Below are 18,808 nucleotides of genomic sequence, written 5' to 3' on the forward strand. Positions count from 1 at the left end.
GCTGACCTTTTCAAGATGGCGGCCCGAGACTGCTACTCGCGGACTCGCGCACCTCCCCAAGATGGCGGCGCCCGAGGCCTGGCGCGCCCGGAGTTGCTGGTTCTGTGAGGTAGCGGCAGCAACGACCATGGAGGCCACGTCCCGGGAGGCGGCGCCAGCGAAGAGCTCGGCCTCGGGCCCCAGCGCTCCCCCCGCCCTGTTCGAGCTGTGCGGGCGGGCGGTGAGCGCCCATATGGGGGTTCTGGAAAGCGGGGTGTGGGGTAAGTCGCGGGATGAGGGGCTACCACTGGCAACGAACGGAGGCGGCCCAGCGGCCGGGGGGCGCGGGGGGCGAGGCCAGGAGGCCTGGGGCAAGGCCCAGCTCTGGGCACTGGAAGTCAGACCTTCGGGTCGGAGCAAGAATTCTGTGACTGGCAGGACTGGGCACAGTAAAGACGGAGACCAAACTGGCAGGTGGACCCGCACCGCGGCCTGGCTGGGGGGCTCGGGGGGCGAGGCCAGGAGGCCCAGTCTGGGGTGAAGCGGGCAGAGCCCGGGCGACAAGAGGCAGGAGTGACTAGCCGGGCCTTGGTCACCGAAGTGACACTCGGACTGGGTCCGGCTGCAGAACCTCGGATGTCGAACGGACGGGCAGGGATGGCACTGCTACTTGGGGGCGGGGGCCGAGGCCTGGAGGCCCGGCCTAAGGCCAGGAGGCCAGGCCCAGGGCAACGTAACCAGACTGACGGCGCGCGGCCTCCGCTGTCTGCCTGACAGACCGTGGGGGCTGTGGAGGCCAAGCCGCTGGGCGAGGGCAGCCAGTGGACTGGAGAGTGAAGGGATGGGGCTGCGGGAGAGGCCGAAAGGCTCGGGGCGCCGAGGCCTTTCTGACGGCCCGGGGCTGGAGGGAGCTGACTGACTGACGGCCAGGGCCTCGGGTACCAAACTGAGTGAGCGACTGACTGACGGGCAGGACTCGGAGCGCCGGAGGCCGCTCGGATTGGCCGGAGCGGCGAGGACGGGCCAGAGAGCGGGTGAAGGGAGGCCCGGAGCGGGTCAATCGACTGAGGCGCGAATGACGGACAGGCGGGAAGGGCCACGGAGGCCCCAGGCGCGGCGAGGGCCTGGGGAACCCGAACTGGGAGGGGGCGCGGCGCCGCTTGGAGGCCTGGGTCCGGGTGGAGTGAAAGAAGGCCCGGGGCCTGAAAGCGGCCGGGACCGCCAGGCCCGACCTGGGTTGAGGGCGCCCAGGCTGAGTAGCAAAGGCGGGTGGCCGGGGGCACTGGGATGAGGGCCTGGGACGGTGAGCCGACTAGCCTGTCGGGGGGCCTGGCAGTACAGCGGCGGCGGGGCAAGCGGAGTAACGGAGGGAGGCCTGCAAGGCGGATGGGCGCGAGGAGGCCGGGCCATGGATTGGGTACTGCTGGTGGCAGCCAGGCGGCTGAGGAGGAAAACGCGAGTGGACGACCTGGGCACGATAGTGAGTGTGAAAGAGGAAAGTGAGAGCTCTGGGGGTAGGCCTGCCTGCCTGGGCCTAGGAGGCCTTGGGCCTGACAGACTGCTGGAGCGAGGGGGTGGGGCCGGAGGCCTGGGCTGAAGTTGGGTGAGGAGATCTCAGGCCAGGCCAGGCCGGAGGCCCCGGGACGGGGGAGCGGATGGCAGGAGAGGAGGCCCTAGGCCCTGGCGGTAAGAGGGTCTAGTGAGTGTGAGGGTGAGAGAGTGTGGTGGTGTCTTTGCCTGGAGGAAGGCCTGAGGAAGGCCTCCCGTAAGGTCAGGAGTCGGGGCTTAAGGTCCTGGGATGGGGGATTTGGATTACACCCTGAGGAGGCCGATGTGGAGAAAAGACCCTGAAATGTGGGGAGCTGGACCTTCAGGAATAAGCCCCAAAGCTGTGGAGTGGTTAAGGAGGTCCAAGGATGTAGGAAGGCCCTTGGTGAAGTGGGGGTGGGGCACCCTTCCTGAAGAGGCCCAAGTGTCTTGTCTGGTGAGGGAAGGCTGTTAGCAGTCCTCAGGCCTGGTGAGGGGGAGGGGATTGTGGAGGCCCTGGACCAACAACTAAAAAGAATAGGGTCAAGCTGACCCAGAGGGAATGGGAGAAAAGTCTCAGTGAATCTGGGCAGGAGACTCAGAAAAGTCCTGGGGAATTTGGAAGAAGATACAGTGGATCTGGCTTTGTCAGCCCGGAGCGTCTAGAATGCTAAACCTAACTAAGAGGGACTAGGACTGAGGGTGAAGTTCCCAAGTTGGGAAAGCAAAGCATTAAAGATATGAGCTAAAAAGAAGAGACTCCGGTTCGATCTCTGGGTCAGGAAGATCGCCTGGAGGAGGAAATGGCAACTGACTCCAGTATTCTTGTCTGGAAAATTCCGCGGACAGAGGACCCTGGTGGGCTACAGTCCATGGGGTTGCAGGGTTGGACACAACTGACACACACACACGAAAAGAAGCGAGGAAGAGCCTGGCTTAAGAAGATTGAGGAAAGGTAGAGAAGAGTTTGTGAATAATAGGGGATGAGAATGTCTGTGAAAGGGGATGGCTCTACAGAGAGGAGCATATTGGAGGGACAGAGGAGGAAGAGCTCCTATGGGCCTTGCCCAGGTGGACAGTCACACAGAAAGAGCTGAATCAAGTTAGGCCTCTTAGAAGGGCCAAGTAAGAGGCCTGCTAGCAGTGCTATTTTGGAGCAAGGTCTCAGTGTGGGCTAACAGCCAAGAAAGCCTTCCTGGAAGTAGTGCACTAGCATTTCTTTGTGTAGGGAGAGAGAAGGGGAAAATGAGTAGAGCCAGCAGGAAAGGATATAATGAGGAATAGAACAGGTATGTTATACCTTGAATGCCAGGATATGGAACTTGGACTTTATCTTGAATGCAGTAGAGAGATTTCATTAGTATATTAGCAAACGGAATTAATGCTCTTCTTCAGTGGGTACATTGAGTACCTACTATGTACAAAGAACTGTACTAAGCTCTTGGATATCAGGATTCAGTTACTGCACAAGTAAGGATAAAAGGTCCTGGAATCTAAGTTTTAAAAGAATTTCCTTAGGTATCAAGATCATAAAACTTGTTCTTGGCAGAACAGAGAAGCTTTTGACAGAATAGGAATAATAATAGCTAAAGTTTAGTGAAATTATGGCCAGCAACAGTCTTCAAGTCTGGTCTCTTCAAGTCTACAAATATGGTCTTCTTTAATTTTCACAACAATCTTAAGAGGTAGTTATTATTATCTCCATTTTAAAATTAAGGAAATTGAGGCTCAAAGACATTAATTTGTCCATGAATTCATAATTAACTGATACAATCAGCATTTCACCCAGTTTTGTCCCAACTCTAGAGACTATACCATTTAGCCACAATATTATAATGCCTCTCAGATCTAGGGAAGTTAGCAAGAGCGAGTTTTGTTTTTAAGATATATTGAATTAAGAGTATAGAACCTAATTATTTCTATTCTTCATAGGAAAGTACTAGTTCAGGGTACAGTGGGAGCCCAAAGGATGGAAGTGGCCAGTCTGGAAGAGTGAGAAGGGAATCCAGAGAAGGCTTAGTAAAGGGCATGTGATACATGAAAGATGAGTAGTTGATATGCTGAAAATGGCAAGAGCATTCCTGATGGAGAGAACAGCATAACAAAGGCAGAGGCAGAAAGCAGGGAGGTAGGTAAATGAAAAAAGGTAGTTTAGTATGACTGAAGTATAGGGGGCAAAGCAGGGAGCTGGAGAAGTTAGTAGGGCTCAGATTATAAAAGACTTTTTTTAATCACACATATTCAATAGGACCTTTTAAGTGCAGAATGGTTCATTATGCTTGGGCAGAAGTGAGCTGCCAGCTCCTAAATGAGCCCATCTGCTTGCTTTGTGGGATTATCTCACCCTTGAAGATGTGCATGCCTCTGAAATTCCCACTGCAAACTAAGTGTCTGAAGATAAGTGGACCAGAGTTTGAATTAGACTTAGGTTAGCGTCTAAAGATTTCTACTTGTCAAGTGAGAAGTCTTTCTGTTTTCCTTTCCAGTAGAATAAATAATGCTTGTAACCCTGGGAGAAAAAAGTAAATTTTGTGTTTGGTTTTTGTAGCCCTCCCAGGCCCAATACTTCAAAGCATCTTACCTCTGCTCAATATATATTACTTGGAGAGGATTGAGGAAACTGCCCTCAAGAAAGGTGAGTGTTTTTCTGTCTCTTTCTCAGTGATTGTAAGCAAGGCACCATGATGTTCTTCAGGTAAATATGACACTTGATACCTGCATAGAACTTCATGCTTTTCAAAAAGTACCCTCACACCTATTTTCTTATCTAATTTCTCAATGTCCTGTGAAACACAAAACAAGTATTTAATCCCCATTATACTAATAAAAATGAAACCACAAGCACACCACAATTAAGAGCAAAGCCAGGTAGAACACAGATCTTTTGTTTTGGGCATTTTTGGTCTTGCCTCATGGCTTGAGGATCTTAGTTTCCCAATAAGAGATTGAACTCAGCCCCTGGCAGTGAAAGCACCTAGTCCTAACCACTCCACCGCCAAGGAGTTCCCAAGCCCAGATCTTTTGAAATTTTAGTTTTTCTATTTTATCAGACTACCTCCTAAGCTCCTCATTAAATACATGTTAACAGCTAACATTCATCCTTGTCTCAAGCATTGTCTTAGGCATTCTATCTGGAGAAACTTATTTAATATTTTCATCAATTTTGCAAAATCACTATTATTAACTACATTTTGTAGATAATGAAACTGAGGTACAGAAAAATTAAGTAACTTGCTCAAGGTCACACAGCTAGACTGTTCTGGTATTTAAACCTAAACAGTCTGTCTTTAGAGCCAGTGCTCTTTACCAGTCTGCCATATTACTCCTGTGAACCTAGAAAAGGACATTAAAGGGCTGATGTACTTCAGTCATGGAGACCAAGGAGCAGCCAAGTAAATGTGTTATTTCTCTCTACAGGCCTCTCCACTCAGGCCATTTGGCGCCGACTATGGGATGAGCTGATGAAGACAAGGCCTTCCAGTTTGGAAGTAAGTTAAGGCACCAGGTAGAGCTCTGGCCTCACTACATGGTGAAAGCAGGAATAGAACACAGACACAAGCTGGGTACTGGTAAAGTGCAGGGACAGGCATGGGATGAATTTGAGAAGACGGCTGCAAGGGCTTGTCACAAAGTTCTTTCCTGTTTAACATTTGTCACTGACTGACTTGTTCACCATGTTTGCAGGTGACATAAAACAGGGAAAGATAGTGATCATATTGGATGGCAGAACCTGGATTCAGGTCTTGATAGGGCTGGAACAATGGTCACACCTAACAGGATGAAATTGAACAGAATAAACCAACTCTTGAGTCTAAAAAATTCCAATTTCATGACCTCAGGGTAGTGGGTGGAGGGGTCTGGCTTAGCAGCAGCTAGTATAAAAAAGATTAAGGGGGTTTAGTCTGCAGTGTGCTGAAACCACTCATATAATGACTGTATCCTGAACTGTGTGAACTAATGTAACTATAATGTAGACTGAAGGACATGGGGGATGATAGACCTGCTTGACTCTGCAGTGGTCAGGCTATCCCTGGAGTATGGAGAAAGAAGTCAAAGCCACATCTTGTGAGTCACATTTGGAAGACTGGAGATATTTTTCCTGAAAAAAAGAAGACTTGAGCAATATGAACTGTCTTGAAATATCTGAAAGAGGGATTAATAGGTTTGTTCTGAGTGGAAGCTAAAGGAAGATAACTTTTTGCTAAGCTGAATGTAGAATTTTTAAACTGTGTGCTTATTGGTGATGAAACAAGCTAATTCCAAAGGTAATAAGCTTCCCATCACTAAGTGTTTATAGAGTCTAGATAACCACCTGACACAAGGGTATTGTAAAAGAAATTCAGCATTGTTGGAGATGTTGGACAAGATGACTTTTAGGACTCCTCTTAGCCCTAAGATTCTATTATTCATTGGTTCAGCTATAACTCAATGGAGCTCTCATCTCTGTTGCTGCTGCATAATCAGGTGACAGGACAGACTAATTTCAATAAACATTTACTCCAGCTTACCACATACCATGTATTATGCTAAATATTTTAAGTACAGCCATAATCCCTAGTCTTGAAAAACTATCAGTTTACTGGGGAAATCTGCAAACAAATACATCATGTATGGCAGGGCAAGTCGTATGACTGAGTGTAGCAAGGAGGTTGAAAGAAGAGAGAACAAGTCTTTCCTAGGAAGTAATCATTTGAATTGGGTGTTACATGGTGAATGAGGCCAGATGACAAGATAACAAGCTCTTATCAGGAACTGCAGATTTATTTTGTGAGTATACACTAGGTTCAGTAACATTCAGCTCCTTTAGCTTCCCACTTCCAGATCTAGATGCAATCCCTGCCGTTCAGCACAGACACTGAGGCCCAACGAAATCATCAGGCATTATGTACAGGATTTAGGCCTTAAGAGGAAGAGAAGTGGACACAAGAATGTTAGAAAGTGGAAATAGCTTTCTGCAGTCTTTAAAGAAACATGATTCACTTTGTCACAGTGTTTCCCAGGTAGTATGGTTGACTAGGAAGTGATGGAGATTGTAGTATCTTTCTCTTTGAGAAAGCTTTTTCCACCATTATCTCAAGCTTCCTGGAAAGAAATGTCTGTCTGTTAGCTGTTTCCTTGTCTCAGAGTATTTCAGAATATTTAGGAAGCCCCAGGCCTGATGGCCTCACAGTCACCTACACAAAGGTCTTAACTTGGAACATATCCATTTCAGAGGGTATCTTCTTCCACTTCCCACTTTTGCGTAATAGTAACCTTCACTTCATTCATAATTAAACAGTTATTAAGTGATTGTACAGTTCCAGGCACTATGCTAGGTTCTAAGTATACAGTGGTGAGCAAGATAGACATAGCCCTATTATAAAGCAGTAATATTTCAAACTATGTAGTACTAATGTGTGTGTATATTAAGAGATCTGTAGAATAAAAGAGATATTCTGGAAACAAAGCAATGAGGAAATAAAGGATTATTCAATAAATGGTTCTCCAGTGATTGGTTAACCATTTGGAAAAAATAGTTAAGAGTCTTGTTTGGCAGAAACCAACACAATTCTGTAAAGCAATTGTTCTTCAATTAAAAGATAAATGTAAAATTTAAAAAAAGAGCTTCACTTTACAGTATATTCAATTTCTATATGCAAAACCAATACAATATTGTAATTAGCCTCCAATTATAATAAATATATACTAAAGATTACTTTGTAAAAAGCAAAAGCACAAAACAATTTTAAAAATAAAGGTGACTGGTTATCTAGTCTCAGAGTAGAGAGCACTAGTAAATGGGTAGAACAATAAGAAAAAAATATAGACACATTTGGCCACATAAAATGCCAACACTATAAATACAATTTAGTGAAAGATTCTTCCAGGCCAAGAATACTGGAGTGGGTTGCCATTTCTTTCTCCAGAGGATCTTCCCAACCCAGGGGGATGGAACCCAGGTCTTTGCAGGCAGATTCTTTATTGGTCTGAGCCACCAGGGAAGCCCAAACACGATTTAAAAGGTGCATAAACTAGGAAATTATGAATGTTTGCACCAATATTTGCAAAATAAAAGGATACAGAGAATAAGACAAAAAAGCAAACAGTAAAATGAATAAAGATTTGGATAAGTCACAAAGTATACAAAAATTTCCAATAAATGTAAAAAATGTTCAATTTCACTAATAATAGAAAATGGGAAAGTAAAATTCTACCTCTTTAAAAGATAATTCCAGGGGTGGGCAGAACTTGCATTTTAATATGTTGTTGGCAGGAGCAGAAATGCTACAACTTTCTTGGTGGGTAATCTGGTGATAACTGTCAAGATTCTTTAAAAAATGCTCAAATTCTTCAACTAAAATTATATTTTATGGTATATAAAAACTGAGATACTCATGAAGATTTATTTCCAGATGTTCATTATAGCAAAGTTATAAACAATTTAAGTATTCAATAATATAGAAATTATTAAATATAGCACATCCATATTTTCAAAATTATTAATAAAGTCATTCTAGAAATACTTAAATATTTCTAAAATTTAAATAGTGGTAAAAATGTTTAATGATGTGGTGGTATAGTCTTTTTTGTTTTTTAAGCCCAGAATTTGAAACTGTTCAGAATTGTCTCAGTGTTATAAACACAAATACCTATGGCTTGTCACATATACACTCCAGAAAGTTTTACACGATTTTTGATTTGCTTCCATAAACTATTCCTGTTATCAGAAAAACAATGGACAATATATAGTTTGAGTATGGCTCTAAAAGTTTAGTATAAGAAAATATTTAGCTCTCCCTGGTTTGTACACACATTTCTTCCTGACCAGTACCTGAGCTACCAGCCCATTGTGGAAGGGCCAAGGATTAGTTATGTTGGTAAGCAAATGCCACTTCACCTCTTTGATGGTGTGTTATTTCCCAAAAGAAAATATTCAAATTACTTTGCATTGTCTGAACTATAGTGTACAAGTCCACAAAATGAGTGGCTTGGACTACTAGATCTCTCAGGTTATTTTTCAGCTTTGAAATTTTAGCACAGAATCTTGTACAAGCTGGTGATGGAATAAAGTGACAGTGAGTTGCTGTCTGTCTATGCATTAATAAAAGTGACAGTGAGTTGCTATCTATGCATTAGTTGTCAGCTAATTTTTTTACACATTTGATTCTCATAATTCTGTCATGTAGATATAGTTATCTTCCTCAGTTTATATATGATGAAACACACAGAAAGAGTAAAAGTGATTTGCCTAAAAGTTTCAGTTTGTGAATGGCAGACCTATCCAGTTGTGGCAGCCTGGCCCTGGAGCAAATGCTCTTAATCACTGTCATGTTGCTTTCATTGGTTATCACAGGTCTGAGGTGTTCCAATTTCAAGTATTCTCTCCCATTGTCTTCATGAACCAATAAAATGTCTGAAAAACCCAAGTATTTAGTTATCTACAGTTCATATTCCACATGCCTTATAGTTGGAAACTTACACCTTAATTTTCACATTTGTCTGTAATCTTAGCCCCAGATCTCATAGTAACCATCTACTTCACTTGTGAAGTTAAAGCCTTGCTGGGGTTACCTGCAAGTATCTTTCAAGATTGTGTGGGCCAGCAATGTGTGAAAAATATGTTGAGTGAGGATGGATTGAAGGATTCAGGAATACCTTCTTTACTTCTATTAAGGCTAAGTAGAGATTTGGTTACCAGGTATTTTTTCCTGCTCCCCTCATGCCCCCACATTGTTGCTGGAGGGGTCTTTCTTATTGGTGCCATCCAGTTAGCTCAAACATGAAGTCATTCATGATTATTACAGCGTTCTCAGGGAACAACAGCTCAAGCAAAGGGAATGACACTTTTGCCCGACAATAGGAGCCTAGCTCCTGACAAGAACCTCTTTTGAGGGTCAGTCTGGTAGGAGGAATGCATGGAGGTAGGGTAGAAGCCAAAAGAAGTGTCTTATTTTTAGATTTGAGGAACCTCAGGCCCCTACTACCTTTGCTTCAGGCTGAATAAGCACCCTGCTTAACAGGCTTTGCCTCCATTAAGTCCATTTCCCATGTAGGGTAATTATCATTAACAGTAAAGTTACATTTTATATTTTACAGTTTATAAAGTGCTTGAATTTACATTTACAGTCTCCAGTTCGATCTTTACAACAAACCTGTGAAGGTGATATTATCCATATTTTACAAATGAAGAGGTTGAGTATGTCGCAGAGCTGGCACTTTTCAGTCATCAGACTTTCCATGCACCTTAGGAGAGAATGGGGATTTAGAGAAGTATTTGCCTTTTGAGGTAGGCAGGTCCTTTTGAGGTAGGTAGCAGTAGTTCCTAATCTCTGATATATGTATCAGAATCATTTGGGGGTAGATTTGAAAATAAAGATGCTTGCATCTTACCTCAGATGTAATCACCAAGTCTGGGTACATGGCATATGAATTTTGGAGAAAAAGTCCACAGTAAATTTGATGTATTCCAAAGGTTAAAAATCACTTGTGTTTAGAGTTCTCCTGAACGTATCAGAGTAGACTGGTGAAACCTCATATCCAAGTATGGCCTTGGAGAAAACTAAGACTTGGTCCCTCCTCTCCAGGAATTTATCTGGTTGGGATGAGACATGATGTACACAGGCAGTGACAATACCATGAGACCTATTTACCATTCTCTAAAGACATGAATAGTCGAGTATGAGTTCCAAAAGGAGGTGGGGGGCGGGGGGCAGTCAGTGAGATCTACAATTTTAGGGAGAAATGAACAGCCTCAAAGAGCAAAATGTTGATAGGTCCTTTCAGGAAGTCTGTTTGGGCAGTGGAGAGCATTTCTGGCAGATGTAGGAAGGGACAAAGGCAGGTTTGCGTCCCTGAGGTGACCAGTTTTGCCAAAGCAGAGCTTTCCTGAGCAAGTGGGAGATACAGCTTCTCCAGTAGGCAGAGCCCATATTGTGGACAGCTTTCCCTGCCAGGCTGAGGAACTTTAAATGTGCTGCTGCCCTGATCCCCTTGGCAGTGGGGACTCAATAGGGGTATTGGAGAATAGTGTAATCAGAGTTGTTTTTGAATACAAAGATTAAACCCAGTGGACTTGTGTAAAAGTTTGGGAAGGGAAACAAGGAGAGCAGTCAGGAAGCTAATGAAGTACCAGGTGTTAGGTAATAAGGAGCTGAACAAAGGTGGCAGCAATAAGAATGAAAAGGTAGGATCAGATTCTAAAAACAAACGTGATAGAACAAGTATTTCACTTGAGGGACATTTTGGCAAAATTGTCTCTGGAACCAAATTTCCTGGGTTCAGGTTTTGTTTTTTGCTGTACCACACAGCTTGTGGAATTCTTACTCCCCAACCAGGTATTGAACCTGGGCCATAGGCAGTGAAAGCTCAAGAGTCCTAACCACTGGACTGCCAAGGAATTCCCTCTTGAGTTTCAAATCTTAATCCTACCACTTAATTATGTAACCACAGGCAATGACATTTGTGCCTTGTTTTTCTTACCTGTAAATTGGATCTAATAGTAATATATACCTCAAAGATGTGAGGATTAAATGAACTTGCATGTTATTTAGAACATTTCCTGGCTTAGTAAATAGCTAGCTATTGGAAGGAAACTATCCCGTGGGTAGCACTTAGTATCACAGCTGTCTGGAATGTTCTCTGCTTTTCAGAGCGTGACCTGTTGGCGAGCCAAGTTTATGGAGGCCTTTTTTTCCCATGTTCTACGTGGGACCATTGATGTGTCTTCTGACAGGCGTCTTTGTGACCAGCGCTTCTCACCTCTCCTGCATAGCTCCCGCCACGTCCGGCAACTCACCATCTGCAACATGCTGCAGGGTGCAACTGAGCTGGTGGCCGAGCCCAACCGCAGGGTTCTGGAGACCCTGGCCAGTTCCCTGCACACCCTTAAGTTCCGCCACTTGCTGTTCTCCGATGTGGCTGCTCAGCAGTCACTTCGGCAGCTGTTACATCAGCTTATTCACCATGGGGCTGTCAGCCAGGTGTCGCTGTACTCCTGGCCTGTGCCCGAGTCAGCCCTTTTCATTCTTATCCTCACCATGAGTGCTGGCTTCTGGCAGCCAGGCCCTGGTGGTCCGCCCTGTCGCCTCTGTGGAGAGGCCTCCCGAGGCCGGGCCCCATCCCGAGATGAAGGGTCCCTTTTGCTGGGCTCACGCCGGCCTCGCAGAGATGCTGCTGAGCGATGTGCTGCAGCTCTGATGGCCTCCCGGCGAAAGAGTGAAGCCAAGCAGACGGCCAGAGCTGCACCTGCCACTCGGGTAACACGCCGGAGCACACAGGAGAGCCTGACAGCAGGCGGCACAGACTCTAAGAGGGAGCCCCTCCCTCCAGCCACCTCCCATGAGGCTCCTGGCACCAAACGCCCACCTTCTGCTCCAGCCACCACCTCCTCTGCCTCTGCTTCCTCTTCCACATCCTCATCTAAACGGGCTCCAGCCAGCTCAGCCCCACAGCCTAAGCCCCTAAAGCGTTTTAAGCGAGCTGCAGGGAAGAAGGGTGCTCGCACCCGTCAGGGGTGTGGCGCAGAATCTGAAGACCTGTATGACTTTGTTTTCATTGTGGCGGGTGAGAAAGAGGATGGGGAAGAGATGGAGATCGGAGAAGTGGCTTGTGGAGCTTTGGATGGATCAGATCCCAGCTGCCTGGGGCTTCCAGCACTGGAAGCCTCCCAACGATTCCGCAGCATTTCCACCTTGGAGCTTTTCACAGTTCCACTCTCCACAGAGGCGGCTCTGACACTGTGCCACCTGCTGAGCTCCTGGGTGTCTCTGGAGAGCCTCACACTCTCCTATAATGGTGAGTGCCCTGGAGGGCTGAGATTTGGCTTCCCAGCAGCACCAGCTGTGCCCAACCCTGTCAGGGGGAATAGGGGATATGATCAGGAAGCCAGAGATGTGGCCCTACCCACCTCAGGGAAGAGACTTAGTGGCAGACTCAGTGCTACAGAAGATGGATATATGGTCTATGGCTTGATCTAGTTGGAAGCAGGGGTTCCTGAGGAGCAGTGAGAATCTGAAGGGTCTACTTTGGATATGGTAGGCTAACCAAGGGCAGGTGGGAGAGTATAATGTATATAGGCCCAAGGAGAGGGCTGAGGTTGTCTCTTACCTATCATATCAAAGGAGCTGTACAAAAAGGTGTGGGACACTTATTTAAAAAAAAAGATCAGACCAGCAACCTGCCAAACAGTCCTTAGGTCTTGCCCACCTTGTTGTGCCCAACTAGCCAAACTTCAGTTCTGACTGAACCCAGGAATCTACCTATGTTGCTGAATGCTGCTAAAGTCACACAATTGCAGATTAGTGTACTGTATACATTCCTGGTCATCAATCTCATATGAACCCTGTTTGCAATGTCAGGTCCATTCCTAACTCTACTACTTCCAAATCCTTTCTTCTTTTCCTTTCCTAGTAAATCTCACCTGCTTCACAGAGAAAATAGAAGCCATCACACATGAACTCCCTTCAATTTGTTAACCAGCCTATAAACTTCTGCATTTGCACTCTTTTCATCACAGTGGGATAAATGGCTGTCCTGTCTAAGGCTAACTCATCTGCTTGTGCTCTGGATCCATACACTCACCTCCCTAGGAAAACTTGTTTTTCAAATGCCTTAATAAGAACTTTTATATACTGCCTATTATGTGCCTGACATACTTTAAATATTCTTAAAACTGGTTTAATCCTTTAAATTGTGAAGCCAAGTGACTTGCCCAGGATAAGTCGATAGATTATAGACCTAGAATTCAAACCCAGGTGACCTGGCTCCAGAACTCATGCTTTTAAAGCACTAACTACTTAATGCTGCCTCTCTTCTCTGGATCAGGTATCCACCCAAAACTACCACCATATCTCCTCCATATATTCTACTTATGAACTACTGTCCTATTCTCTCCTGCCCTTCATAGACATCCTTAAGAGTTATCTGTGCTTTCTTCTTCTCACAGCCACTTCAGCCTTGCTTACACTCCCTCTACTGCACTGGGGACCTAGAGGTGACCAAGGCTATCTGTGTTGCTAAGTCCAGTATATACTTCTTAGCCCTCATATTCTTGACATCTACTATTCTGCATTTTCTTCATGTAATAGTCTCACTTCTAACCTCAAAAATTTCTGACTTTTTCTCCCTTTCTGGACATTATTTGCCCTAATATTCAGAGTTTCTCAAAGCTCTCCCACTTTACATTTCCTGGACAATTTTGTCCATTTCCTTGATTTCAAAGGCCAGCCATGCTCAAGACACCCCCATTTTGACATTAGCACATTATCTTAACTCCAGACCAGTTTTTCCATCTGACAACTAGGAATCACAGTATTGATAAACTGCATTCCCCAAGCTGAATTCATTTTCTTCCTTCTGTTCTCAGTGACATCACAGATGATTCAGTTGCCCAAAAGAAACCTGGATTCTTACTCCACATACATTAAAGATATCTCTTATTCCACATATATTAAAGATACAAATTGTATCTTTACAATCTCTCAGAATCACTTATCTCCACGTCCTTAATTCAGATTATCATTACTTCTCACCTGGATTCATCATTTCAGCAGTTTGTCCATACTCACCATAGTTGTTTATGCCACAATCAAAGTAATTTCAAAGTGCAAATCTGTAACTCATTCATTTAAAAATTCAGTGGCTTCTTGTCACCTACTTTTAAGTTTTACTTACAGGGTCATTCATGTTCTTATCCCTGCTCACCTTTATAGTTGAATACTTCCCTCCCTTATACTTCACACACCAGCCAAATTGAGAATTTTTCAGTTCTTGGAACCTGCTACTTTCTCCTTCAGGTCTTGATATATGCAAAGTTCACTCTGCCAGTCACTCTTCTTCCACCTTTTAGCTTGTTTAGGACCTGCGTGCAAAGTCTTTACTGATGTAAGCTAGCCTGGGTACTAAGTAGCCATCCTTTTATTTTCACAATACTCTTATTTCCCCAGTTCTCATCCCATGCTTTTGTTATCAGGTAGGAACAAGATCTGCTGCCCATGACTTATCTAGCAAAAAAAAAAAAAAGCAAAACTATTTACTAGGGCTGGTTAAGGTTTAAATGAATCAACAGGAGCCTGCTCAGTCCAGAGATAAAGGTGTGTAGCTTCCACAGAATTATTTGCTTTGTGGCATTAATTACCCTAACCTTTCTGGATTCTACTACTCCCTTCTGTGGGATATGGTTTTCTGCCCCATTCCCACCCAATGACCCTTTTAAAGTATTCCCTGTTGGATCACTGTCATTCTCCAGCTTAGTTTTAGATGTTACCCATGACCTACAGGAAAAGTCCAGAGGTCTGTACTGTTTAGGTCCATCATTCAGCTAGCAACCACATGCTGCCCCACATTCTATCATGTTTTGTGACTCTGGCCTGACTGATGCTTGAGGGTATGACCCAGTAGAATAGACACCAGTCGGCTGGTTACCTGAGGAAAAAGCAAGACAATGGATGAATAATTGAGAATCATTGAAAATAATCTGATCCAGAGCTCAGATTTGGTAGTTTAATCAATATCTGAAGTTGTCTCTGAATGTTATCCCTGATGTAACTCCCACGATTGACCTAATGTCTTTCCTGCCATAGGCCTGGGCTCTAATATCTTCCGTCTACTGGACAGCCTGCGGGCCCTGTCAGTCCAGGCTGGATGCCGCCTCCGTGCCCTGCATCTCAGTGACCTGTTCTCACCACTGCCCATCCTGGAGCTGACACGTGCCATTGTGCGAGCCCTGCCCCTGCTGCGGGTCCTCTCTATCCGTGTGGACCACCCCAGCCAGAGGGACAACCCAGCTGTGCCTGGGAATGCAGGGCCCCCTAGCAACGTAATTGGGGATGAGGAGATACCAGGTGAAGCTTTGTGTGCGTGTATTCCCTCACAAATGTGCAGGTGTATTTGTGTGGGCCAGGCAAAAGATTTCTAATCCAGGTCTCTTAAACCACCACATTCCTGGCTATCTATAATTTGTTCCCTTTAGAGCCTGCTAATCTTAAAGATGGGCTTACCTGGTGGTTCAGATGGTAAAGAATCCTCCTGCAATGTGGGAGACCTGGGTTTGATCCCTGGGTTGGGAAGATCCCCTGGAGAAGGGAAGGCTACCCACTCCAGTGTTCTGGCCTGGAGAATTCTATGGACTGTAGAGTCCATGGGGTCACAAAGACTTGGGACACAACTGAGTGAACTTCAGTTTTCAAGATAACCATGGGTTGGATAGATCTCAGACCAACACTAGCCTAGTAGGGAGTCACTGGCACATCCACTCCAGAAAGGAGTCTGAACCAAGAAACGAACTGATGGGTCCCCATGTTATATGTTCTCTTAGTTCCTACGTGTCTCATATCCCACCATTCTGCATATGCTAAGTTGCTTCAGTCATGTCTGATTCTTTGTGACTCCCATGGACTGCAGCCCACCAGGCTCCTGTGTCCATGGGATTCTCCAGGCAAAAATATTGGAGTAGGTAGCCATTTCCTTCTCCAGGGCATCTTCCCGATCCTGGGATCAAACCCACGTCTCTTATGTCTCCTGTATTGGCAGGCAGGTTCTCTACCACTGGTGTCACTTGAGCCCACCATTGTGCATACTCTTTTACTATACTTGTGTCTGAGTAGTCTTCTTGGATTAAAAGCACCGTTAAGGGCAAGGACTAAACTGTGTATTAGCATCCTGCCAGCACATATAGGCACTCAAGGACAAGTAGATGAATAAATGATTTTTCAGTGAATCCCTTAAGTACAGGATGAGACCTGCAATGGGAGTGAAGTAGATATAACCAGTTGGAATCTTCTCTTCCTACCATATCCAGAAAACTGCCTGGAACAGCTGGAGATGGGATTTCCACGGGGAGCCCAGCCAGCCCCACTGCTCTGCTCTGTACTGAAGGCCTCAGGTTCTCTGCAGCAATTGTCCCTGGATAGTGCCACCTTTGCATCTCCCCAAGATTTTGGGCTTGTGTTGCAGACACTCAAAGGTATGATCCAGCTAGAATGATAAAGGGAAGAGAATAGAAGGGGACTTTGTTCTTTGGGAAAGCTAAGGTCCATGAACTTTCTCCCAATCCAGAGTATAACCTAACCCTAAAGAGGCTGAGCTTCCACGACATGAATCTGGCTGACTGTCAGAGTGAGGTGCTCTTTTTGCTACAGAATCTGACTCTTCAGGGTAAGTTCTTCATCTAGAACCCAGGGACTCATTGGTCCTCACTGCAGAACTGCCACGGTCTCACTGAATCAACAAGCCATAGTTCTTTTCTTAGTCTTACGTCCTCATAACTAAAATTATAGAACCTGCATCACCTTCCTTCTAGATAGTCCCCAACCTAACCATTCCTATACTAAACATGGGAAATTATTCACTTGTAAATTACCTCACCTGAAAGTATTCTTACCTTCCACTAGCTGACAGAAATGATGGTGGTGGGAAGGGATAAATGTGCTATCAGGCCCCCCTCATAGACTTGTCACTAATGTCCACCCCTGCATAAAAGGAAGTGAATGGAGAACTGTCCATCTAGAGTCTCCACATAGGCTCAGTCTCTGGTTTGAATCCTGACTTAGCTGCAACCTTGCTTGAGGGTATGGACAAACTATTTTCTCCTGGGACTCTATAAAATGCTTATAACCCTTTTTAAGGCCCTGGGGACAGGTGGGACAGCACCAGTTCTCAGGCTGCCACCAGAACTTGTTTCAATTTTTCTTTACAGAGATTACCTTCTCCTTCTGCCGTCTGTTTGAGAAGCGCCCAGCCCAATTTCTGCCCGAGATGGTTGCTGCTATGAAGGGCAACTCCACATTGAAGGGCCTCCGGCTGCCAGGGAACCGCCTGGGTGGGGACAGGGCCCTGAGGAGGGAGAGGGGGAAGGAGCCAGTCCTCTGACCTAGAAACTCAGTGGGTGAAGGCACATACCTCTCCACTGGGAAGACAGGGGTTGGGATACAGTTGTGCTGGGGCTTTAGGAGACTGGGCTTCTCTCCAGCCAGAATTGGGTTGGGATACCTTTGTTTCCTATTCTGGGGTAAAGGTCATGAGCATTTCTCCCCATCTCCCCAGGGAATGCTGGCCTACTGGCCCTGGCAGATGTTTTCTCGGAAGATTCATCCTCCTCTCTCTGTCAGCTGGATATCAGGTACCCGTGGGGGTGGGGAATGACAAGGGATAAAGCTGCAGGGACACAGACCAGGGATTGATTCCTGGGTTTCTGATCCTCACCCCTACCAGTTCCAACTGCATCAAGCCAGATGGGCTTCTGGAGTTCGCCAAGCGGCTGGAGCGCTGGGGCCGTGGGGCCTTTGGTCACCTGCGCCTCTTCCAGAACTGGCTGGACCAGGATGCAGTCACAGCCAGGGAAGCCATCCGGCGGCTCCGGGCCACCTGCCATGTGGTTAGCGACTCGTGGGACTCATCGCAAGCCTTCGCAGATTATGTCAGCACCATGTGATGGGCCCAGGCCTCACAGGCCCATGCTCAGTACCATCAGCTTGCAGGGGCTGAGGCATGGGCTGCCCAGAACTCCCAGCACCAATTCTGTCTTTCTCTTTCTGCTACCTTTTTTCTCTTTTTTCCTTTTTCCCTTGCACTGAGGTCCTGGAGGCCTTGACGGGGCCCAGCAAAGGCATTCCCACACCTGGGTTTGGAGCCTTTGGGTTCCTTACCCAGTACTGGGCCGGGAGGTTTCAGTGGTCATCAATCACTGAGGACAGCCCCCGTCCCCTTCCCTGCCCCAGGGTTCCTGCTTTCCTTTCTCAAGCAGGTACCCAGGCTTTAGTGAAGGATAGGAGTGCCCATTACCAGGCCTCTCCTCTCTGCTGGGCTTACCATGCTGCTTCCAGGCCTCAGTCCCTTTCATACCTTTATTCCTTTCTTTTTTTTAACCAAAATTTTTCTTATAAAATAAATTTTGGGCAAACATCATGCAGCCCTTCTTGATTTTTCTCTCAGAGAACAAAATCCAACAGTGCCCTATTGGGCAGGGAGTCCCCTTTTCCCATCTCTTTCCTCTAACAGCTACACACCAGACCAGCTGGTTAAAGGTGGAGGCCCCGCTGCTCCTCATGGGAACGCTGGTGGAAAACAAAGGTGATGGCAGTGGAGGCAGCATCCCAAGCAGCCTGGAGTACCTCATCCTTGAGCCCCCGCTTATCAGTGCTGTGGTTCCACTGAGCCAGGTCTGAGGTGCAGTCAGAACCGTCAGGGGGTGGCCAGACCTGGTGGTTGTTGACACAGCGCCGGCAGCGCAACCTGGGGGCAGAGGACAGAAGTGTGGTTACTGTGGGTCCCAGCTCCATGCTGTGCAGGGTGTTCAGAGATAATGGCCAGCAGAGGCACCCCACCC

The 18,808-nt window shown here is 46.2% G+C and overlaps 2 protein-coding genes across 6 annotated transcripts in view; one reads left to right on the forward strand and one right to left on the reverse strand.

Annotated features, from left to right (window-relative positions):
* The first annotated feature begins 8 nt into the window (after positions 1 to 8).
* Positions 9 to 18,387, forward strand: LRRC41 (leucine rich repeat containing 41). 3 transcript variants are annotated; one of them, XM_061412099.1, is made up of 10 exons: positions 9 to 260; positions 4,055 to 4,141; positions 4,924 to 4,994; positions 11,136 to 12,279; positions 15,066 to 15,326; positions 16,283 to 16,447; positions 16,540 to 16,638; positions 17,180 to 17,302; positions 17,527 to 17,602; positions 17,695 to 18,387. In XM_061412099.1, exons 1-10 carry the CDS (start codon positions 62 to 64, stop codon positions 17,912 to 17,914), a joined length of 2,445 nt encoding a protein of 814 aa, XP_061268083.1. In that variant the 5' UTR covers positions 9 to 61; the 3' UTR covers positions 17,915 to 18,387. The 3 variants fall into 3 exon arrangements, with proteins under 3 accessions (XP_061268083.1, XP_061268084.1, XP_061268085.1); XM_061412100.1 differs by lacking the exon at positions 9 to 260 and adding an exon at positions 469 to 1,665; XM_061412101.1 differs by lacking the exon at positions 9 to 260 and adding an exon at positions 1,672 to 2,461.
* RAD54L (RAD54 like) overlaps positions 6,249 to 18,808 on the reverse strand; it is a 38,419-nt gene continuing 25,859 nt past the window's right edge. The window contains exons 18-20 of one of the 3 annotated variants that reach the window (XR_009735468.1): positions 9,877 to 18,714; positions 9,639 to 9,729; positions 6,249 to 8,899 (exon numbers count right to left, since the gene is read on the reverse strand). Coding sequence is in view for 1 of the 3 variants with exons in the window: in XM_061412103.1 (XP_061268087.1) it covers positions 18,501 to 18,714 (214 nt within the window). In the remaining 2 variants the exon portion in view is untranslated. Of the gene's footprint in view, positions 18,715 to 18,808 lie in introns of all 3 variants that reach the window. The other 2 variants (XR_009735467.1, XM_061412103.1) reach the window with 2 other exon arrangements.

Source organism: Bos javanicus, chromosome 3, assembly GCF_032452875.1.
Source record: "Bos javanicus breed banteng chromosome 3, ARS-OSU_banteng_1.0, whole genome shotgun sequence".
In the NCBI taxonomy this organism is placed as follows: domain Eukaryota; kingdom Metazoa; phylum Chordata; class Mammalia; order Artiodactyla; family Bovidae; genus Bos; species Bos javanicus.